At 37.4% G+C, this 25,435-nt stretch overlaps 1 protein-coding gene across 5 annotated transcripts in view; it reads right to left on the minus strand.

The window, feature by feature from the left end:
* The window catches only part of PPP2R2B (protein phosphatase 2 regulatory subunit Bbeta), a 457,959-nt gene that overhangs the window by 54,528 nt on the left and 377,996 nt on the right, over positions 1-25,435 (minus strand). For all 5 annotated transcript variants that reach the window (XM_074291738.1, XM_074291742.1, XM_074291741.1 and 2 more), the window contains exon 5: positions 2,717-2,894. In XM_074291738.1, the coding sequence (XP_074147839.1) occupies positions 2,717-2,894 (178 nt within the window). The remainder of the gene's footprint in view (positions 1-2,716; positions 2,895-25,435) is intronic.

Genomic DNA, 25,435 nt, shown 5'->3' on the forward strand with positions numbered 1-25,435 from the left:
CAACATACACCCTACTGGACATGGGATAGAAACAGGATTTTATTATATCAGAGAGAGAAACTTTATCTTAATTTTAACAGACAGTATGACTCTCTCTTAGGATGGTGAAGGGGGCTAACTAATGAGAAAAGGACCCCTGTAAATCAAAACACATTTAGCCTGTTGACATAATTTTCCCCTTTAAGTATTAATTTCCTCTGTTCAAAAGAGAGATCAAATTATTTCTGATACTATTATTTCTAGCCAACATTTATGTAGTGCTTACTATATGCTAAGCTTTATAACTGTTATCCATCCTTACAACCACCCCGAGAGGTAGGTGCTATTATTATCCCCATATTATAGATGAGGTAACTCAGACAAAAAGAAAGATTAATTGACTTTCCCAGTGTCTGAAGCCATATTGAATTTAGGTATTCTTGACTTCAGGATCAGTGCTCTCTATCTACTGTACCGCCTAGATGAAATAACAATAACTGGCTTTTATATAGCTCTTCTCCATTAAAGCCTCACATCCACTCTGTGAGTAAAGTGCCACAGGTACTAATAACCTCATTTTACAGAGAAGAAAACTGCGGTTTTAAGAAATTAATTTGTCCATCACTGCGTCCTTTTGGCTATTAATTATGCCATAAGGCTTCTTAAAGGACAAAATTAATTTCTGGATGTTCTGAGCTTGAGAGTACCATAGATGCTAGGGAAAAAAATGAATAGCACAAGTCGCTGAGGATCAGTCCGGAGCACCTAGCCCTCGTCCTAAGAGATTGCTTTGATCTACCTTAATACTAAGATCTCACGTAATTAATGTCAAGGGTCTAGTGATCAGCATCATAGGACAGGTTTGGATTTCAGGGAGGGAAGGGAGGCCTAGAATGGAATGGGTGATTTAATAAGGTCCCCAGATGATTGGGGTCAGGAGAGCAGAGGTTAACAATGGGGAAAAGTAAAATTCCAATAATCCACTTTTCTAGTTTGTCATTAAACTGTTTCTCTTGTTCTATAGAGATTTATTTTGAAAAAGGTGCTATAGAAGCTAGAGCTAATTCATAACGATTTCAGACCTTCAAGCTGGGGGGTATTTTTATAGGGCCATGCTCTCTACCCAGAGGTGGCGGCATCTCAGTGACAATGGGCAAAGTGATTCAGTTTGTAAAGTCTGTTTAGCGCTTAGGGCAGTTTGGCTGAAAAGCACTATATAGATATCAGTTATCATTATTCTCATGATTACAATTATTATTTTACATCTGGCTGCTTTAAGGGTGAATGGCATGGTCTCATTTGTATGCTGGCACCTGGCAGTCTGTCACACATCTGCAGAATATAACTCAAATTACACTATTAATATTTCTCCTTCGTATTTTCCCCAAGGCATCTGCCTCCTAAATCCCCTAAAGAAATCCCCATCCCCCAGCCTTAAGCCCTGCAGGCAAAATTCAGCAAGCATGTCACCTGAGCAGAACTGTAGAATGACAGCCGGATGAGCAGAATTTGGGCATCTGTCTCTTGGAATAGAACTGAAGTAGGAGAAGAAAACACCACCCATGGGCACCATGTTAGTGGGCGCCCTGATGCTGCATTCATGTATAGGCGACTGAGCCCAAACCGGGCTCAACAGCACGTTCACTAGGATTCTGGGCAGCGCTCTGTACAGTGGGTATAATAACACGTATGATACCCATCTCACAGGGGTGTCGTGAGGCAAGCTTTAGAAAAATGACATTATTATATAAAATCACAATTTTTGCATTAGAAGGGCCATCTAGACCAGGGTTCCTTAAACCTTTTCTACTTGCAACCCCTTTTTGCCTGAGAAATTTTTACATGAGTATGTAGGTATACAGAATAAATATAGAAATCAAATACCCTCACATTCAGTTATGAGACCTCATATGGGGTTGTGAACCACAATTTAAAAAGCTGGGATCTAAACTAACCTACAACCAATAGGTTATAATAATAAGTAATAAGTATAATAAGCATAATTTGTAATAAGTGGGCTTTTAACATCTGTTTAAAGCTTAACAATGAGAGTGTACTCAACACTTTGCAAGGAAGCCGCTTATTTTTCCATAATTATATTTTCATTTCTTTCATTTCTATTATTATTGGGCTTTTTACCTTCTGCTGCTTCTATAAGACACTCCATCACCTACCATGGACGTTTCAAAATGTCACTAGGTATGCCCAGGTGGTCCTTACCTACCAAGAGTTACCTTTTTATAAAGAATTTCTTTTCTTGGTTTTTAATTTTGATTTTTTTTCCCCTGAGGCTGGGGTTAAGTGACTTGCCCAGGGTCACACAGCTAGGACGTGTTAAACGTCTGAGACCAGACTTGAACTCGGGTCCTCCTGACTTCAGGGCTCTATCCACTGCCCTACTTAGCTGCCCCTTGTAATGAATTTCTTGAGAAGAGATGAAACTCCCCCTTTGTTGGTATGATCAGAGTTTTTATGTAATCAGCCTTGTAGACTAATAATGTCATTTCACAGTGTTATTGTGTGTAATTATGATGGTTGAATATGCTACAACTTGACCAGCATGATTAAATTAAACATTGGACTGGAAGTCAAGAGATCCAATTTCTAGTGCCAGCTGTTCCCCTCTTGGAACTCAGTTTCCTTCTCTACAAAATAAGGGACTTGAATTGGATGATCACCAAGGGCACTTCCCCCTCCGACACTGCATAATTCCATAATAAAAATCCACAAAGGATACTAAAACTTTGATTGGTTATTTCAAAGTTCCATAAGTTTATCCTCAGGTCATCTGCTGACATGTAGGTCTCATAATCACTGTTGACCGATATGGAATTGATGTGATACGTGTGTGCATTGGCAAATACTCTTCTGGGTGTGGCTTCCACCATCAGATCCATGGGTCTCAGCACAGGAACCTGCAAAAGACGATGGACAAAGGATGTTAGAATAGAGCAAATTGTATCCTGTTTCTCAAAACAGTGGGCATGGAAACCATATGAAAAGCATTCTCTTCAGCTCAAAGCCAGCTACTGCAATTTTCTTCCATCCTCAAATTGTATTCTTTGCCTTTGTCTCAGTTGGAGAACAGGAAAGAGAACTAGTGAGCGTCCTATTATTAGCCACTAAAAACTTCACTAATGAACCAAAGTCCTGCTTTGGAAACTCAATCTTTTAAAAACATATTCCCTCTTCAGAACTGTCCATGGCTCAGTCTCATAAGAACTTTCCATAACACTCATCAGCCTCTGGTTCTCTATTTAACCCCTTGTGTTAAAACATGAATTTTGCTTAATAAGTAAAAAGTAGAGGGAAGATTTGAGAATCCCTGACTCAACTTGAACTTGAAGTGATAACAGCAAGAGTGTGATTCAGAGCAAGTGACTTAAACTCCCTGGGCCTCAGTGCCCCCATCTGTAAAATGCAGGAAGGGCGAAGACTAGATGGTTTCCAAAACTCCTTTCAGCTCTACATCCATTGTCTTTTCCAAAGGCACTGCCTCAATCAACCAGTAAAAAATCCCGCTTTTATACTCCTTTCCTATGCTTTAAGGAAAGGCTACTAGTTCTCCCACTGGATTAGCTCCCACTTCACTACCCAGTTGCCAGGCTACTATGGTTAAGCCAGTGTTGAGACGTGTGATACCTCTCTTCCCCCAAAAATCATTCTCTTAAATTAATACATCTCTCTCTAAAAGATAGATGACCCAAGCAGATAGGAAAAACTTTGAGGGAAGTCATTTTGTTGCCATTGTTACATTTTTCAAGATTTTCTCTTTGTTTTGCTCTTATTTCCTCACCCACTGGGTTGAAGCCAAACTCCAAGCTGACATCTTAATTTAGTGCCCAGTGTCAGACCTGCAGGGCACAGTTGCCAAGAGACTAGTTCCTTGAAAAGAAAATGGTCTGAGGTCCCAGGTTTTCCTTGTTTTGTTTCCATTAAAGGGCCAAACATATGAAATTGTTTTTCATGTCCTTCCTGGCTTTCTGACAGTGACTTTTTCATTATGACAGTCTCTTAGGAGCCAGCCCTCCGCTCTGTTTTCAGAATTGCCCTTGACTTCAAAGGAACCAGGATCATTCATTTGGTTTCTTGTTTATCTTTGCTACAGATATCCTTGTCCATGGGAAACTTTATAATGACTCTCAATGTCTGACCTACAGGGCGGAGAGCAATTTGAGGTAGCAGCCTCAGAGCTGGAAGAGGTCTCAGAGCTAACTAATATAATACACACCTGAAGGAGAATTTCTTGCCTGACAAGTGGTCAGCCAGACTTTGATTGAAGGCTGTAGTGAGGGATACTAAGGTATATGAGAGGCTATATGTATATATAGGATTGATTCTAATCATTTTTGGCTGGAGTGGCAAGGCAAAGCTTAGCTTCAGATCTACAAATTCAACTGAAAACTGCCCTTTCCAAAAGATCTCTTAATTATCCAATCTAAAGGCCTTTTCTGAATCCTCATCCTTTTACCTGGTGAAACAGTATAAGAGAAAGGGCCTTAGATACAATCTTGAGGAAAATTCACTCTTAGTGGACATGACTTAGATGAACATCTGGCAAAGGAAGCTGAGGAGTGTCAGTAAAGTAAGAAAACAGTAAGAAGAGGGAAATGTCAGGGAAATCAGAAGATCAAGTAGCGAGATCTGTCTGTAGCCTTTGACACTGCCAATCACAGTGTCCTGGATGCCCTCTGCTTTATTGGTAACCATTTCTCTGGGTGCATCTCAATCTAGAGGTCATGCTCGCTAAACATGGCATCCCTTATGGGTCTTGTCTGGGTCTTATTTTGTTTGTTTATCTGATCAGCTCCTTTGGATTCAATTATTTCTCTGTAGACGATTTTTAGATCTCTTCAACCAGCAGAAACTCAAAGTTTCACATTCCCATTTTCTCTTTGGACATCTTCAACTAGATGTCCTGTAGACATCTTACATCTAAAATTTCCAAAACAGAATTTGTCTTCTCCCTCCCCCCACCTGATTCCTAATTTTCTTTCCTACTACTGAGGCTAACATTACCCTCTCTCACTAGTTTGCCACCTAGATGCCATTAATTCCTCACTCTCAACCTTCATATTTAATTGGTTGCTAAATCACTGTTGTTCCTACCTTCCCAGCAACTCTACATATTCTCCTTCTCTCCTTTGACATTGCCTAATGTAGGCTCTTACCATTTTTCACAATAGCCTGCTGGAGTAGACATGGGACATGGATTTATAATTTATAGTTTAAGTCCCATTTACTTGTCATTTACTGTGACTTTGGACTCAATCTCTCAGAGCCTCATTTCCTCATCTGTAAAATGAAAATATTGGATTAACAGTCCTATAAAGCCCCTTTCAGCATTATATCTAGGTTCTATAATCTTTTTTAAGTATTTTGTTTTTCCAAATACATGCCAAAATAGTTTTCAACATTCATCTTTGTAAAACCTTGTGTTTCAGATTTTTCTCCCTCCTCTCTCCTCTCCCTCCCTAAGATAGCAAGCAATCCAATATAAATTAAACATGTACAGATATTCTAGACATATTTCCATATATATCATGCTGCACAAGAAAAATCAGATCAAAAGGGGAACAAATCACAAGAAAAACAAACAATAACAAAAGGTGAAAACACTATGCTTTGCTTTGATACAAATTCAATCTCCATAGTTCTCTCTGGGTGTGAATGGCTCTCTCCATCGAAAGTCTATTGGAATTGCCTTGAATCACTTGAAAAGAGTCAAGTCCATCACAGTTAATTATTACATAATCTTGTTACTGTGTACAATATTCTCTTGGTTCTGTAAGTCTCAGCATCAGTTGATGTAAGTCTCTCCAAGCCTCTCTGAATTCATCCTGCTGGTCATTTCTTACAGAGCAATAATATTCCATAACCTTCATATACCATAATTTACCCAACCATTCTCCTATTGATGGGCATCCATTCAACTTCCAGTTTCTGACCACTACAAAAAAGGGCTGCCACAAACATTTTTGCACATGTGGGTCCCTTTTCCTCCTTTAAGATCTCTTTCAGATATACTAGGCCTTACAATATTTGTTTCTCCTGAAAATGGTTTATAGGTTTGTGGAAAGATCCTTACATTTTGAAGAGTTAGAAGACCTGGTAGGCTTAGCATCGACGAGTTCTATGATTTCAGATGAATGATTTGACACCTTTGGGCTGACAATTATACTATACAATCAACAAAATGGAAGTATTAATATTTTCTAATTCTATCTTGAAGGATAGTTTGTATCAGAGGAAATGATGTCAAAGTTGTTAAAATGCTAAATATGATTAAATTGCCACTAGATGGGGTAGCAGATAAAGAGTACTGAGGATGACCTGAATTCATATCCTGTCTGATTTACAGTAGCTCATGATCCCATTCCAGGCCTATGTGTTGGTCCATGTTGGGAGATGCAGCTATCACTCAGTCAAGCATGTAGCAGGTCATCCCCCAATTGTTAGCTAGCACGTAGAAATCCCTTCCCCTTATTCAAAATCTCATTTCCTCAAAATGCTGCAATTGGGGAAGACCTGAGATGCAATATCCCACGCCTTTTTGCTGATGTGGACCTATCTGAATTGTCTCTATTTCATTGCCAAAGTTAGCAATAGGGGCTGTTAGATGACACCAGTCCTGGAATCAAGAGGACCAGAGTTTAAATTCAGCCTCAAACACTTAACATGTGTGACCTTGGAAAGTCACTTAATCCTAATTGCTTCAACAAAGGAAAGGTTATCAATAAAAGTTGAGTCCAGCTGATCTTTACTCATCAATGTGTGGCTACCTTGACATGTTTTTTAATCAACTCCTTTAAATTCTCTTTTTTTCCTGAGTTTTGCCCTTGAACAAAGAAGTTTCCTTTTAACATATGGGCAAGTCATCCAGTTTAGTCCCAACTTCTTCATCTGTAAAATGGGGATAATAATAGTACCAACCTCATATGGCAGTTGTGAAGATTAAATGACATACCTTTTATCTGTGGTGATAAATGTACATGATATACAAAGCACATTGAAAACCTTAAAGCACAACACTCCACTCCTCTGCCGCACCCCCAAACCCACCAAGCCTTAAAGCACTATATAAGTGGTAACTTTTAGTAGTAGGAGGAGTTGTTGTTGTTACTGAAATATTCTTCTTCATATATCTCTGGTCAAAGATGGTGACTAGTTAGTTAGGTGTTTGGGGTATTTGAACATTGCAGAAACTATTTACTTCAATATTCCAACATTTAAAATATATCTCATGCTTTTACCTTCTAGTACAAAAGGAAATTAATCTCTAAAGCTTTTAGTTTATGGAATGGTTAAAAAAGCATGAGATCTGGGATCATATCTGGTTCTGCTACTCATCAGCTATGTGAACTTGGAATGAATGAATGAATGAATGAAAAAGCATTTATGAAGTACTTGCTATGTGTTAAATAAAATCCTGGAGATAGATTTATAGGTCTCAGTTTTCTCAATGGAAAAAAAGGGTTGAAAATATTTCCATTTCCAGACTTACAAGGTTTTTTGAAGGAAACTCTTGATGATCTGTAATGTACTGGGTAAATATAATTTATTTATATTATGATTTCCTCTCCCACAGGAAGAAGCAATTAGGTGTTTGGATACCTGTGTTTAAAGAACACTCTACAAGGCAACAGGAAAAATAGGACCTGTAGGCACCTCCCATCATTCCAGGACATTGTCCCGTGCTTGGAATTTCCCAGGGCTCAGGGAGCTCGACAGCTGAATCAGGCACCTCCAGAACACAGAAACTGCCAGGCCAGAGTCTCTGCTTAATGTGATGAGCCTGCCCGATAATTCAGGCTGACATATTCAATGAGGCATCATTTGCCATTGAAGGTCTCTGGGTAGCCACTGAGGATGGGGGCTCAGGTTTTGCCAAGAGAGGATGCAAAAATAAAGGTTTGACTTGTGGGGTCCCCACAAGGGGAGTAAAAGAAGGATTTGACAGCCAGACACATAAATTGGGGTGAGGGAGGGTGGGTATGCTCAGGTCTGAATAGAACTGTTATTTCCTACCTGCTCTGGCCATCATTCCTCCAAAAGACAAGAAGTTATCCTTCCCAAACTTAGGAATATTAACAGCTATTTAAAAAGTCAGTCTATACATCTCTTTGGTTAAAGGGTATGCCTGTGACTGTGGACTTTAGCTTCTGCCCCTAATTAGGGACTCCCCTAAATATGCACTGGAAATTTAAGGAGCCTGTGCTTTTGAAAGTGCTTTGAATTGTTAAATAGCAATATGGAAAGGAAAAACCGTTGCACTTGGAATTAGGAGGCTGATCAAATCTCAGCTTGGATACTTATTAGACAAATGTAAGACCTAGCACAATTCCTTAGAGAACTGAAGTCCTTTGAGAATCTCTATTTCATCTTCTGTGAAATGGGGATAATGATGCTTTCGTATGGAGTAGGTAAGCCATTAATCTCTCTGCACCTTTCCCCATCTCCCCATGAATGAATGAATGAGAAAGGTTTTAGTAAGTTTCTACAGTGTGCCAGGTACTGAGCTAAAAGCTTGAGTATATAAATTCAATAGATAGTGCCTTATCATCAAATGGGGAAACAGAATATATGAAATTGTATAAAAATATATATACAGCAGAGATTGGACGTGATTGATAGAAGGAAAGCAGTAACTTTAAGGGTGATCAGAAAAGGCCAGGAGGCTGGAGGGCATCGAGGTAAGGCAGGTTGTAAGGCTGGAAGGACATTAGGAGGTAGTGGTGGATAGAAAGACCTAAAAATCCTTCATCTCACTGGAAAGAACAGAATTGGTGGCTCTTTCATCAAAGCCACGTGAGCAATCAAGCAGCCCAGAGGAGTTTTGGGCAGCCAGGGTCCAGGTCTCTTATCTCTAATCCTATATACACTCTCCATTATACAGAGATGAAAACCGAGTTCCAGCGGAAAAAGTGAGTCCCCCACAGTTTTACAGGTAACAGAGAGTATAGCAAGGACTTAAATTTAAGATTTAGTGTGCAGTTTGCCTTTGTGTTGGTTCACCTGCCAGAAAAGGGAATGACCAAAATACAGGTATTCTGGGGACCTGCTAGAGGTCAGGGCAGAGAAAGCAGGGGCATGATCAGAATGGTAAGGGAAGCGTTGTCTTAGGTTTGGTTTGGAACTACAGAGAGCCCAGGGAACTAAAGGAATTCCCTACTCTTTTTGATTTTCTCTTTCCTGGAAGCTCCATGCTGCTTTCTTGTTCCTTTCATTCCCCCCCACCCCCACAAACACACCCTTTTTCTCAATATGTTTTCCTACTCTTCCTCTTGGGAAATACGGCACCATCTTTTCTCTTCTCAAACCCATTTACTAGCAAAATGAATGTTGTAGTCGTTCGGTTTATTTGGTGACCTCGCCAGTAATTCTTCACAATATTTCACAACAGCCTAAGTGCACATCTATAGGTCCGAATGCTCCACTATGGAGACATACATCAGCAATCGAGTCCAGGCCTGGAAAATGTGGGCCATTTCCAAGCCCTTTCTGAGCGGCACATATAAAAATGAACAGCAGGTAGACCAAGGACAGGATGCTGCCATGTACCTGTTTACTTATCACAAAAGACAACACAGCTGTGTTTACCATGGCAACCTTCAGCACTCCAGCAAGTGATAGATTTCAAGACAATGCCTTTAAGAGAGAAAGAGATGGATAGATAGGAGGGGAAGATAAAGATGGAAAAAGGAGGGGGTAGGTCAGAATGCCTAGAGACACACTTGAGCGAGTAAAGAATTTTTCGTTGCTTACTAGTCCTGGGGTCAAAACTGATAGAGAACAGCAATCATATGGGCCATTTTCCTTTTTATAATTCAAAGGTGATAGCTAAGAGATCCATTATAATCCCCATAGTAGGGGCTGAACAAATATAATAATAACTGATATGTGTAGAGCACTTCATAATTTTCAAAATGCTTTCAGACACACTAATCTGGTTTGAATCTTATCATACCTCTGTGAGGTAGATTTAAAGAAATTATCGTAACTCTTATTTTACAATTAAGAATGGGAAATTGAAATCCCCAGAAATTAAATGATTTGCTCAGTATCACACAGTCAAAAATCTAGGTTTCAGATCCGGGTTTTCTGATGCCAAATCCAATGAGTTTTTTCTCTAAACTCACTCCCTCTTTAAATTGTTCATTTCATGTTGTATATCACAGGGTCAAATACAAAGTAGGGATGCAAAAATGGAGTTACCTTTCCTCACGTTTCACATGGCCAGGATCCCTCCATCACCTCACATCGGATGCTTTTGAGTTTTGTGACATTGAGCAAATCATTCTTTTTTGATCTCCCAGTGTCCTTACCCATAACCCGATGGGATTAGGCTAGAAATTCTTTGAGGTCCCATCCAGTCCCAAATCTAAGATGCTATGAACTAGGACATGATGCTTTGATCATGCCTTTGTCCCATATAAACTCCTTAGAGTCAAATTACTACCACTCTTCCGCCATAACCAGGGTAAGACCTCAAAAAGCCTCAGTGACCGGGGGGGCGGAGCCAAGATGGCGGAGAAGAAACACACGACTCTGTGAACGTCCTCACTCCCTCACAACCAATTAGATAAATTAAGTCTCAAAATTAGCTCAGGACTGATACATACCACAAGGACTGGAAGCACGACTTACCAGCTGAAGAGAATCTGGAGTTTCAACAGGAAAGGTCAGTTCTCAGGGGAGGAATAAGAAAGACCAGCACAGACGGTGGGGTAGGGGCACACTGCGCCCATTGCGCTGGGAGGGGCTCTGGGATCAGAGAAGCCACTGAGGTAAAGGAATCTGGCACAGGCTGTTAGCTCTTCTCTGCTAATTATTTAGCAGTTCAGAAGAGAAAGCCAAAATATTTTAAAACTCAGATTAGATTTCCCCCCTCCCCACCCTGGGGGTGACTCGGCAGACTCGGCACCAGGGGGTGTGGCCTCAGCTACCTCCTGAGAATAGTTAAGAGACTGACAAGTGGGTGGATACGGCCCAAGGCAACACACACGGCCTAGCTTAGCTGGAGGGAGTGGAACTCAGCTCCAGGAAGTCCCAGAGAAGCGGAACCTTTGAACTAGGGACCGCGGTTTCTGGCAGACACTTCCAGTTTGAGCGCAGGGGCTTCTCACGTCACCTGCTGCAGACACCCACTCCCCACCCGGACACATAGGCTGGGCTTCGTGCTGTCTTCACTATTCTACGCCCTCAAAGCACAGCAGTGCTAATCACCTCTGAGGCGCTTCCAGGGAGGGGGTGGGGAACTCTCTCCCAGAGCTCTCTCTTAGCGCGGGCGCAGGGGCCGCTGCATCCATCCGGTCTGGGAGGAAGCTGGTAAAGAAGTAAATAATTTCCTACCCCAGGGACAGACCCCAAAACATTTTTTAAGTATGAGCAAAAAAGCTAGAAAAACTATAGATTCCTTCTATACAGAGAAAGAGCGGGTATCCAACCCCGAGGAAGTTAACAGCAAAGATTCAGAAGATAACAACCTAAAGGGGAACGATTCCTGCCCCCCATCACATAACTCTCTCCTAGAAGAAGCTCTTAAGAAATTGAGGGAGATCGAAGAAAAATGGGGCAAGGAAAGGGAAGTTATGATAGAGAATAACAACGTCCTGAAATTGGAGTTGGAAAAAATAAAGAATTCACAGGAGATGCAGGGAAACAAAATTAGTGAATTAGAAAAGGTTAAAAAAACACAGGAAAGTAGGATTTCTGAATTGGAAAAGATAAAAAAGTCTCAAGAAAATAGAATTTCTGAATTGGAAAAAGAAAATAATTCTCAAAAAAAAAAATTAGGGAAATGGAAAAAAATTCAATAGAGCAAAATAATTCATTTAAAAACGAAATTGGGCATTTACAAAAAGAACTAAAAACTGTGAAAGAAGAAAATAACTCCTTAAAAGTCAGGATGGAACAAATAGAAATGAATGATTCACAGAGAACCCAAGAATCAGTCAAACAAAACAAAAAAAATGAGAAGCTGGAGAACAACGTCAAATACTTACTGGGAAAATCTATAGACCTGGAAAATAGATCTAGGAGAGATAATCTGCGGATTATTGGACTTCCAGAAAACTATGACCAAAAAAAGAGCCTAGATTCTATTTTACAGGAAATTATCAAAGAGAACTGTCCAGAGATAATAGAAACAGAAGGGAAAGTAGATGTGGAAAGAATTCATCGAACTCCTTCTGAAATAGACCCTAAAAAAAGAACACCACGGAATATTGTGGCTAAGCTGCAGAATTACCACACAAAGGAGAAAATCCTGCAAGCAGCTAGAAAAAAACAATTTAAATACCAAGGTGCCACAATAAGGGTCACCCAAGATCTGGCTGCCTCCACATTAAAAGATAGAAGGGCCTGGAACCTGATATTCCGTAAGGCAAAAGATCAAGGACTGCAACCAAGAATGAACTACCCAGCTAAGTTTAGCATCTTTTTCCACGGAAGAAGATGGTCATTCAATGAAACAGAGGAATTCTATATGTTTCTAAGAAAAAAACCAGACTTAAACAAAAAATTTGATCTACATCCACAAGACTGAAGAGAAACAGAAAAAGGTACACAGAACCCTTGAGAACTGTAACTCTGTTGTGGGTATATAAAAAATACTCAAGGATAATTTGATTTTACTGATATAAAAGAAAAAAAGGGGGGTGTAGTAAAGGGAAGGAGGTCGGTTCAGAAAAAGGGGAAGGAGTGATAAAAAGAGGGAAACTACATCCCAGGAAGAGACATAGAAAATACACCATATCTGAGGGAACTTAGTGAGGGGGAGAATCATTGTGTGAATCTTACTCTCATCAGAAGAGGCTCAAAGAGTAAATAATTAACATATTTGTTTTTCAGAGAATTTTCTCTCACCTCATTAAAAGGGGGGAGAGGAAAAGGGAAAAGGAAAAGGGGAATAAGTGAAGGGACTTGGAGGGAGGGGGGAGGGATCCTAATAAAAAAAAAAAAAAAAAGAGGGAGGGTTGCGCGTCACAAGGGGGGTCTGTAAATTAAATATCGGGGAGGGGGATCAGGGGGGTCAAGGGAAAAAAGCATAATCTGGGGATAATACGATGGCAGGAAATACAGAATTAGTAATTTTAACTGTAAATGTAAATGGGATGAACGATCCCATCAAACGGAGACGGATAGTAGATTGGATCAAAAAGCAGAACCCTACAATATGTTGCCTACAGGAAACACACTTAAAGCAGGGAGATACATACAGAGTAAAGGTAAAAGGTTGGAACAGAGCCTATTATGCTTCAGGTAAAGCCAAAAAAGCAGGGGTAGCTATCCTTATCTCAGATCAAGCAAAAGCAGAAGTAGATCTCGTTAAAAAAGATAAGGAAGGAAACTATATCCTGCTGAAAGGTAGCATAAATAATGAAGCCATATCAATACTAAACATATATGCACCAAGTGGTATAGCATCTAACTTTCTAAAGGAAAAGTTAAGAGAACTGCAAGAAGAAATAGACAGTAAAACTATAATAGTAGGAGATCTCAACCTTGCACTCTCAGATTTAGACAAATCAAACCACAAAACAAACAAGAAAGAAATTAAAAAAGTAAATAGAACATTAGAAAAACTAGGTATGATAGACCTTTGGAGAAAACTGAATGGCAATAGGAAGGAATATACTTTCTTCTCAGCAGTTCATGGATCCTATACAAAAATTGACCATATACTAGGACATAAAGATCTCAAAATTAAATGTAGGAAGGCAGAAATAATAAATGCCTTCTTCTCAGATCACAATGCAATAAAAGCTACATTCAGTAAAAAGTTAGGGGTAAATAGACCAAAAAGTAATTGGAAACTGAATAATCTCATCTTAAAGAATGACTGGGTGAAAGAGCAAATTATAGAAACAATTAACAATTTCACCCAAGATAATGATAATGATGAGACATCATATCAAAATCTTTGGGATGCAGCTAAAGCGGTAATAAGGGGAAATTTTATATCTTTAGAGGCTTATTTGAAGAAAATTGAGAAAGAGAAGATTAACGAATTGGGCTTACAACTTAAAAGGCTAGAAAAAGACCAAATTATAAACCCCCAACCAAAAATTAAACTCGAAATACAAAAATTAAAAGGAGAAATCAATAAAATTGAAAGTAAAAAAACTATTGAATTAATAAATAAAACCAAGAGTTGGTTTTATGAAAAAGCCAATAAAATAGATAAACCTTTGGTAAATTTGATCAAAAAAAAGAAAGAGGAAAATCAAATTGATAGTCTTACAAATGAAAAGGGGGATCTTTCCACCAATGAAGAGGAAATTAGAGAAATAATAAGGAGTTACTTTGCCCAACTTTATGCCAATAAATTTGATAACTTAAGTGAAATGGATGACTTCCTCCAAAAATATAGGCTCCCTAGATTAACAGAGGAGGAGATAAATTGCTTACATAGTCCCATTTCAGAAAAAGAAATAGAACAAGCTATTAATCAACTCCCCAGGAAAAAATCCCCAGGGCCAGATGGATTCACATGTGAATTCTACCAAACATTTAAAGAACAATTAGCCCCAATGTTATATAAATTATTTGAAAAAATAGGGGATGAAGGAGTCCTACCAAATTCCTTTTATGACACAGACATGGTACTGATACCTAAACCTGGTAGATCGAAAACTGAGAAAGAAAATTATAGACCAATCTCCTTAATGAATATTGATGCTAAAATCTTAAATAAGATATTAGCAAAAAGACTTCAGAAAATCATCTCCAAGATAATACACTATGATCAAGTAGGATTTATTCCAGGAATGCAGGGCTGGTTTAATATTAGGAAAACTATTAATATAATTGACCATATTAATAATCAAATTAATAAGAACCATATGATCATCTCAATAGATGCAGAAAAAGCATTTGACAAAATCCAACATCCATTCCTACTAAAAACTCTTGAGAGTATAGGAATAAATGGATTATTCCTTAGAATAATCAGGAGTATATATTTAAGACCGTCAGTAAGCATAATATGCAATAGAAATAAACTGCAACCTTTCCCAGTAAGATTAGGAGTGAAACAAGGTTGCCCACTATCACCATTACTATTCAATATAGTACTAGAAACGCTAGCCTCGGCAATAAGAGCCGAGAAAGAGATTCAAGGAATTAGAGTAGGAAATGAGGAAATTAAACTATCACTTTTTGCAGATGACATGATGGTATACTTAGAGAACCCCAAAGACTCTGCTAAAAAGCTACTAGAAATAATTCAAAATTTCAGCAAAGTGGCAGGATACAAAATAAATCCACATAAATCCTCGGCATTTTTATATATCACTAACAAAATGCAACAGCAAGAGATACAAAGAGAAATTCCATTCCAAACAAATGTTGATAGTATAAAATATTTGGGAATCCATCTACCAAAGAAAAGTCAGGAATTATATGAGAAAAATTACAAAACACTTGCCACAAAAATAAAATCAGATTTAAATAATTGGAAAGACATTCAGTGCTCTTGGATAGGCCGAGCGAATATAATAAAGATGACAATACTCCCCAAACTAATCTATTTATTTAGTGCTATACCAATCAGACTCCCAAGAAACTATTTTAATGACCTAGAAAAAATAACAACAAAATTCATATGGAAGAATAAAAGGTCGAGAATTGCAAGGGAACTAATGAAAAAAAACTCAGAGGAAGGTGGTCTAAGTGTACCTGATCTAAAGCTATATTATATAGCAGCAGTCACCAAAACCATTTGGTATTGGCTAAGAAATAGACCGGTAGATCAGTGGAACAGATTAGATACAAAGGACAAAAAAGGGTACATCTATAGCAATCTAATCTTTGACAAACCCAAAGATTCCAACATTAGGGATAAAAATTCATTATTCGGAAAAAACTGTTGGGAAAACTGGAAATTAGTATGGCAGAAATTAGATATGGATCCACACTTAACACCATATACCAAGATAAGATCAAAATGGGTCCATGATTTAGGCATAAAGAGGGAGATAATAAATAGATTAGAGGAACAGAGGATAATCTACCTCTCAGACTTGTGGAGGAGGAAGGAATTTATGACCAGAGGAGAACTAGAGATCATTATTGATCACAAAATAGAAGATTTTGATTACATCAAACTAAAAAGTTTCTGTACAAATAATACTAATGCAAACAAGATTAGAAGGGAAGTAACAAATTGGGAAAATATTTTTAAAAACAAAGGTTCTGACAAAGGTCTCATTTCCAAAATATATAGAGAACTGACCATAATTTATAAGAAACCAAACCATTCTCCAATTGATAAATGGTCAAAGGATATGAACAGACAATTCTCAGAGGAAGAAATTGAAACTATATCCACTCACATGAAAGAGTGTTCCAAATCACTACTGATCAGAGAAATGCAAATTAAGACCACTCTGAGATACCACTACACACCTGTCAGATTGGCTAAGATGACAGGAACAAATAATGACAAATGTTGGAGGGGATGTGGGGAAATTGGGACACTAATACATTGCTGGTGGAGTTGTGAAAGAATCCAGCCATTCTGGAGAGCAATCTGGAATTATGCCCAAAAAGTTATCAAACTGTGCATACCCTTTGACCCAGCAGCGCTACTACTGGGATTATATCCCAAAGAAATACTAAAGAGCGGAAAGAGACATATATGTGCCAAAATGTTTGTGGCAGCTCTTTTTGTTGTAGCTAGAAACTGGAAGATGAATGGATGTCCATCAGTTGGAGAATGGTTGGATAAATTATGGCATATGAAGGTTATGGAATATTATTGCTCGGTAAGAGATGACCAGCAGGAGGAATACAGAGAGGGTTGGAGAGACTTAAATCAACTGATGCTGAGTGAAATGAGCAGAACCAGAAGATCACTGTATACTTCAACAACGATACTGTATGAGGATGTATTCTGATGGAAGTGGAAATCTTCAACATAAAGAAGATCCAACTCACTTCCAGTTGATCAATGATGGACAGAGGTAGCTACACCCAGAGAAGAAACACTGGGAGGGGAATGTAAATTGTTAGCACTAATATCTGTCTGCCCAGGTTGCATGTACCTTCGGATTCTAATGTTTATTGTGCAACAAGAAAATGATATTCACACACATGTATTGTACTTAGACTATATTGTAACACATGTAAAATGTATGGTATTGCCTGTCGTCGGGGGGAGGGAATAAGGGAGGGGGGGTAATTTGGAAAAATGAATACAAGGGATAATATTATAAAATATATATATATATATAATAAAAAAAAAAAAAGAAAAAAAAAAAAAAAGCCTCAGTGACCAGGGCAGACTTGTCTGTTTACTCATAGCCCTACATGTAGAGAAGTCTTCTGAAGAGGGGAAAGCTGGATTGAGGACAGAGTTTGCTAAAAGGAGGACTATCTGAAGGGAATATAAAGTTTCAAAAGGTTGATCACACACTCTCTTAGGAACAGAATTCCATAAAGAATCCCCAAAACAAGAATACATATAAAAGCATGAAAATGAACTTTAGATCAATGGGAATTGCCCTTTATTCATCAGGGGACAACTCCTACCTAGCCAATAGAAACTAAGCCAGACACAGGGAACAAACAAGGAAGGCAACGAATTCTCTCACAAGTTAGGCACTTAGCAACTGCTCAGTGAAAATGGCTTGTGAAATGGCTGGTCACTGAATAGCAATTAATTGTTTTTCTTCTTTTCTCCTCCTCCTCCCCAAAACATAAAGCTCTTCTTGTTAGAGACCATTTATATAGTCCCTACCCCCATTGTCGTGAAAATCTTGAACAATATGGACACTCCTAAATGTATTCCTTATTCAATTATTGAACTAACTAGCAGGGCAGTAGCTGGCATCATATGTGCCTATTATTAAAGGGTAATTCAGTGTAACAAACCAAATCAACTGCATACAAAGGGCTGTCAAATAAAATAAACCACAAACAAATTAAATTACCTTCTATTTTCAGGAGGAAGAATGCCAGTCATTTTTCATCTTTAAAAATGTGTCTTAATTTTTCTTTTTTAAAAACAAAACAAAAATTATGAAGAGTGACATTTGGAAGTATTGGGTCATGTCAGTGTTGGGACTTGTCTACTGTGCCCCAGGGTGATCTTGCCAATGCCTCTCCCTCAGAGAATTACTGAAGCATTAATTCTCCCTCTGGGTGAAAACCATATATTTACCCCCAGACATTTGGTAGATGTATATCAAGAAGCAGGAGAAACAGGCTGGCTTTGGCCCATATTTAGACAGTTAAGTTGTTTTTTTCCTGTATAGGACTAACATTCAAACAGGTTTTGCTTCAACCTTAGTTATTTAAAAAGAAAAAAAAAAAACAACAAAAAACAATGCATACACTTCCCTGCTTGCATGTACCAGCAGTCAGTTCTCTTAAGCTTTCCTTTTGGTCTTCCTAGCTAGCTTTTACTGGAATGATTTTCACAAGGTTTTAGAAGAAAAGTTCTCTTGGATCCCATGGGTCTTGTGGTTCATAATAGGCTCTAGTTTGCTAGTGGCACAAGGGATAGAGTATGGTGTTTGGAGTCAGGAAGACTGCCTCAGATACTTACTATGTGTTCCTTTACAAAGCACTTAACATTTCTCAGCTTGCTTGTTCATCTGAAAAATAAGGAGTTTAGGACTGGATGACCTCTAATGTTCCATTCTGCTCTAGATCTATGATCCTAAGAAATATTCCTCAAAGGAAATGCAGATTCACATCCAGAATACCACAAAGTAAATTATATTTGGAATTAGGATCTCTTTGCCAAAAGAAACTCTAGATTCAGGGTCAAGAATTCTTCCCGAAAGGAAGCCCACATAGAGTTTAAGTGGAAAAATCTTTTATGATTTTATAGGAAAATCTTCTCAGAGAATTTAACAAAAAACATGTTTCTACTCATGGAAAATGAATATTTATGGAAAGAAATAATGTCCTTTTTTTTTTTTTTTTTTTTTTTTTTTTGGTCTTGTGTTTTTGCTTCCTGAGGTTAACTCTGCATGGTGCTCTTATAAATGTAAAGTGTGGCAATACATCTAAACCTTACCCTTCTCATACCCACACCACTCCACAGGACTATAAAGGTAGTGCTCCTAGAGTGTTTTTTACCTAAGGATATAAAAGGATCCTTTCAAAACACACCACTGCACTTCTCTATCAACCAAGATAGGGCTAATATCTCATCAATCCTTCCTACTCCCAACTTTGTATACAGTAACAAGGAGATTACACGATGACTGACTGTGATGGACTTGGCTCTTTTCAGCAATGCAGTGATTCAAGGCAATTCCAATAGACTTGGAATGGAAAATACAGAAAACTAGGGAGTCGATTGAATGTGCATTGAAGCATAGAATTTTCATAGTTTTATTTATTTGTTGGCTTACTTTTTCTTTCTAGTGGTTTTTTTGGTTTGATTTTTCTTACACACTATGACATGATAAATATGGATATTTATGTAACCTATATCAGATTACTTGGTGTTTTATGGAAAGGGGAGGTAACAGAGAGAGAGAAAAAACTTTGGAACAATTACAAAAATCAATGTTGAACATGATCTTTATGTGGATTTTGAAAAATAAAATATTATTGAGGAAAAATACATCCTACTATAGGGGCTCTTTCTTCCCTCTAAGATGGAGAACAGAAACTTTTACTCCATTTAAGGAGGGAGCCCAGTTCAGTCACTTCATTTCCCAGATAATTGTACTTCTCTGGACTTTATCATGTCCCACTCATATCTTCTATCCCTGTCATCCACTTCAAATGCCTTGTGCCTTCCTTTGTGTCCCTAGCACTTAGCATAGTGCCCAGCCCATAGTAGGGACTTAATACATGTTTATTGACTGCCTGACATAGGTCCATACTCCTAACACAGAAACAAAAGAGGCTTTGCCCGTGTGCAATGACATGGATTAAGAAGGTGCTACTTTATTCTCCGGGTGACTAACCTTCCTTATAGCTCATCTCCCATCTCAAGCAGTACAACTGCCTTTGGGATACCTGTTCCCTACCCCCTCCCAGGGACTTGTCACAATGATGTAACTGTTGGAGGGAAGCCCTGCCTTCTCCCTTGTACCTTTAGATTGAGACTTAGACCACATTTTCTCTCTTACCCCACCAAAAACCAAAACCAAAAAAACAAACCAACAACTATTTTTGTCCCTGGTGAAAATTAGATTCTGAATGATTTAGTCCATACTACCCTTGTAAAAATGGCTAAGGCCCATTTGTAAAAGAGGAAGATGAGATTTTTCTCCTGGCTTTCCTTCTATTTTTCCAGATTTTACCTTAAACTTCAACTTGTGGGTCATTTTTGATGCTGGAACATCCATTGGTTGCTGTGACCTTCCCATCCTGGAATGTTTCTCTCTTCACCATTAAGGTCCCTTACACCCATTGGTGAATTTTCTCAGAGAGTGTCCATTTTGAGAAGCTGAGATCAGCTTTCTTTTATTTTCTGATTTGAAGCTACAAAAATCTCATTCCTTCTTCAGCTTCCTTTTGTGTATTGTCTTCCCCTATTAGAGTATAAGCTCCTTGTGGGCAGGGACCATCTTTTTTTTTTCTTGTATTTTGTATCCTCAGCACTTAGCATAGTCTGGTACCTAGTAAAATCTTAATAAATGCTTGTTGCCTTGCTCCCACACCTAGACAAAGATCTCCAAGGCATGCTAACTCTTTGCTTAGGAATGATATCATTCCTAAATCATTTCATTAGACAGTTCAGAAACCAATCTATAAGAAGATCCTGGCTGCCTGTTTCCTAGGGATGTAAGGATTAATGTGCAAAAATATGTATAATGTTGTTAATTCTTTATGAAGACTAGCTTTACAGGTTAGTATCTCTGATCTCTTGATCGATCAAACTTATATTTTAAAGACATTGTACAGGAAAATCAAACACACCTGCTGCCCATAAGATGGAAGTAAGAGAAAATTTTGCTTTTAGAACTTATAACTACCTGAAAGGAGAATTATTTTCTTCTTTATATTTGGCATTCTAGAAAAGCTACCTTCTGCTGTCAGAGGCAGAAATAATACAAACCATGAAAGCTTCCTGGGGACTTAGTGTTTTTTCAAACCAAAAGGCATCAAAGACTCTTTTCATGGCAGACTTAAAATTTCATGCTGTCTGTAACTTTGTTTTATGAGGCCTCTCTCAGAAGATGAGAAGAGATACCTTTCCCCGAGAAGGTAAACTTATTATCTAATTATCTTGACTTGAATTCTGCCATTTTTAGTTGTTTGTTTTCTCTCCCAGGCATTTTCATTGTCTACCAACATCACTTTTCTTTTGCACTTGCTCTCCTCATCTGCCCAATTTATTATTTTTTTGAAGTTTTTATTGCAAAAGGGAAAAGAGGAGAAATTCTAACACATCCTAATGAAGTAGTAGAAACAATAGTTTGGAATGTTAGAGCTGGGAGGGACTTTTTAGATTAGTTCCAAATGAGGAAACTGAGGATTTAAATGGTGCTTTAAGCCCTTTCCTTATAACAGCAATGTGAAGCAGGATCAGGTAGTTTTCATCAGAATAAAAAAAAAAACAGTTGGGGGGAAATTAGGGAAGAGGAGAGATGTCCGTTCAAGTTTCCATCTAAAAGGGCAAAGAGGAAAGGCAGAACTCCCCCACTACAATCTCCAAAAGTTATACCAAATGTTGCATGCACCTTCCACCATAGTACAGTATTTTTCAAGAAAGTCCAGGAACAATTGTATTGCTACTATACATTTGGTTTGTCACATTATAATTTGACAATATTAAATCACCCAGTGTATTTCCCCCCCCAAAAAAAGTCTAGGTGATGGAAACAGTTTTGCATTGTTAATTGCTAGCAGTTATTAGTTATTTTTCTAACAAGCTGAGAGTCTTCATGAAAACCATTACTGCTGAAAACATGTAAAATATAATATAGCCTGGGGAAGCTTAGTGATGCAGTCGATAGAGTACCACACCTGGATTGGGGAAGACTCATCTTCTGAATTCAAATCTGTCCTCAGATACTTGGTCAAGTCACTTAACCCTGTTTGCCGAAGTTTCTTCACATGTGAGATGAACTGGAGAATGAAATGGCAAACTACTCAGGTATCTTTGCTGAGAAAAGCCCAAATGGGGTCATGACCCAACGGTAACAATTTAGTCTATGTTCCTTCCTTAATATGAAGAGTCATACCCCTGTGAAAGGATCATAGATTTAGAGCTGAAAGGAATAAATTAACAGTTATTAACTGTAATCCTCTTGTTTTATAGAGGAGGACAGCTAATTAGTTAAAAATGAATATTAATATAGCATTTACCAGGTCCTAGGCAAAATACTAAGTATTCTTATAATATTATTTCACTCGATTCTCACAATAACTCTGGGAGGGAGATGCTATCTATTATCATCTCCACTTTACAGATGAGGAAACTGAGGCAAACAGGAGTTAAGTGACCCCTGAAACTTAACAGGGGTTCAGACTTACATGGCTTTCCCATTTCATGATTCTGAAAGCTATCTAAGAAAAAGGATATTTTTCGCTAAGTGCTACATACTAATTTAACGTAATCTTAGAAGGAACCACTTCTAAGTGATTCCTATTATGTCCATCAAAAATCCAAGTTATGTCAAACTGTTTATGGTTCATGCCATTTTTGTTGAATCTCTCCTGTGTTAAGCTTGCCATGGTGGAGCTCTGCCTCATGGTGCCTTTTTCTTCACCCCCTTCTATGTCTCGTGGTATTTTTGTTTTCATCCCCCATCATGCTTCATGGTGTAGTTCTCATTTTTTATAGCTAAATGACTCTATTAGGGGCTAAATTCCTCCAATAATTTAGCCTGCCAGTTAATGATATTGTCCCACCTCATGGGGTATTTCCTTTCTCCTGGATAATTGTGAGTTCCATTAGGGAACTTGTCTTTTCCATTGTTAATTGTTAAAATCACTTTGATGTCTCTCCCAACTATAGTTCATATTTACCATATTTATCTGGTGTTTACTGTATTTCTTCATTTTCTCTGTAATCTTTTCTCCTAAATAAACCTACTTTTTGCCAAAGAGAATTGCCATTGTGAATCTTCATATGACTGAACCCCAACATTTGGTGCCTGAACTTCAATCACATCCTTGGAACTAGGAATTTCTATCCCGAACATATCACTGATATAATAAAAACATCCTTAAACAACAGAATCAGTCTGAGTTCCTGATCCAGTGTGGGTAGAAATAGAAACTACCCAAGATAGACCAGGAGTCATTCTCAAATTGAACAATGACACACTAAAAATATTAAGTAAAAACTGACACTAGAGCCAAAAGAATAAAAAAGAGGAAAATGAAAGAGGAAAAAGCAAAATATCATAGTAAGCAATTACAGCACAATTGGGGGGAGAGGTATGTGTATATATATATAATCTATATATGTATACATAAATTTATCCTTTCTTAACTATAGCCTACTTGGGGGTGGAGGGATGAAAGAGGAGAAAAAGAATAAAATAAAAAAGATATGCATCACAGAACAAAAGAACAATTTACAAGGAAGTAAAGAAAAGGTGGGCACTAATGAATATAGTTTCTTATATACACATATATACTTTCTTAAAATAAAAAAATTAAAAAGAAATTATAGAAGATTAGAAGAAAATATAATAGAAAGTCCCCCCAAAATTCATAGTTTACCAAGCAGCTTACTACAGTTAAAAATAAGATCACACACAGATTAGAAGCAGCTGGAAATAGTTTTTTTTTTTAAACATCAATATGCCTAAATTACTAGGAAATTGAATACCCAGGTAACAGATCTGAAGACTGTATCAATGATATAATCATCTCAGGATTATTGCTATCTAAGAAAATTTAGAAAAAATTAAAGAATCTAAATAGCATAGTTCATAAAATCAGTATATAAAATTTATGTAAATTAGAAAAAATAATCAGTAAAATACAAATAAAAGGAAACCATGTGTTTTTTACAAAGAAGAACTTAAGATTTAGCATGGCTAAATACTTAATTTTATGCATTAAAATCCAATACTAAAATAATTTTTAAAAAGCACATTAAGTTGTGAGAAATGCAGACATAATTTACCAAAGAAAACAAGAGATAAAAGGAAAAATTAGAATAAAACATAAATAGAATTAGGAAATATTGGTCTTAGACCCAGAATTATCTGCTCAGCAAAATGCTGTTCTATGAAGGCAAAAGAAGGATTTTTTTTTAACCATCAAATCAACTTTGAAAAATTTACAGAATGATCCACTTCAAGGAAGTCTGACTTTATCTGTTTATTTGTTTTTTATTTGTTATTAAACTTTCAATTTTTGTTATTTTTATAATTGTAATTATAAATTATTATTTTATGTATAAATATTTAAAAATTATAAAATAATAAAACATAATTATTCGTTAATAAACTTTCAAGACCAAAAAGACAAATATTTCAAATAACTTTCCATTTTCAATTCCAGATAATGAGTTGACAATAAAATGCTTGACTCCTCAGAGAACAGCATTAGCTAAATCACTAAGAATTCAAAAAAGTATTTCAAAGAAACATAAGAAAAAAGGAGGGTGATATCCCAAAGAGATCTTAAAGAAGGGAAAGGGACTTGTATGCGCAAGAACGTTTGTGGCAACACTCTTTGTAGTGGCCAGAAACTGGAAACTACGTGGATGCCCATCAACTGGGGAATGGCTGAATAAATTGTGGTATATGAATATTATGGAATATTATTGTTCTGTAAGAAATGACCAGCAGGATGATTTCAGAAAGGCCTGGAGAGACTTACATGGACTGATGCTGAGTGAAATGAGCAGGACCAAGAAATCATTATATACTTCAACAACGATACTGTATGATGATCAATTCTGATGGATGTGGCCATTTTCATCAATGAGATGAACCAAATCAGTTCCAATAGAGCAGTAATGAACTGAATCAGCTATACCCAGCGAAAGAATTCTGGGAAATGATTATGAACCACTACATAGAATTCCCAATCCCTCTATTTTTGTCTGCCTGCATTTTGGATTTCCTTTCTAGGCTGGTTGTGCACTATTTCAAAGTTTGATTCTTTTTGTACAAAAAAAACAACTGTTTGGACATGTATACATATATTGTATTTAATTTATACTTTAACATATTTAATATGTATTGGTCAACCTGCCATTTGGGGGGGGGAAGGAGGGGAAAAATTAGAACAAAAGGTTTGGCAATTGTCAATGTTATAAAATTACCCTTGCATATATATAGTAAATAAAAACTATTATTTAAAAAAAAAGGAGGGTGATGGGAAATCCCAAAGCAAAGTTGGTATAATTGATAAAAAAAGGAAGTTCAAGTTCAAGAAACCTATAGTTATTAAAGAGGACTTATCTTTAGTATGTTTAAATAGTTTTTAAAATCTTTCATAGTTATTGATATGAAAAAGAAGAATCACAAACATGTTTCTTGAGATATCTTATGATATTTCTTCTGAGAGTATG

The sequence above is a fragment of the Sminthopsis crassicaudata genome, chromosome 2, assembly GCF_048593235.1.
Source record: "Sminthopsis crassicaudata isolate SCR6 chromosome 2, ASM4859323v1, whole genome shotgun sequence".
NCBI lineage: Eukaryota > Metazoa > Chordata > Mammalia > Dasyuromorphia > Dasyuridae > Sminthopsis > Sminthopsis crassicaudata.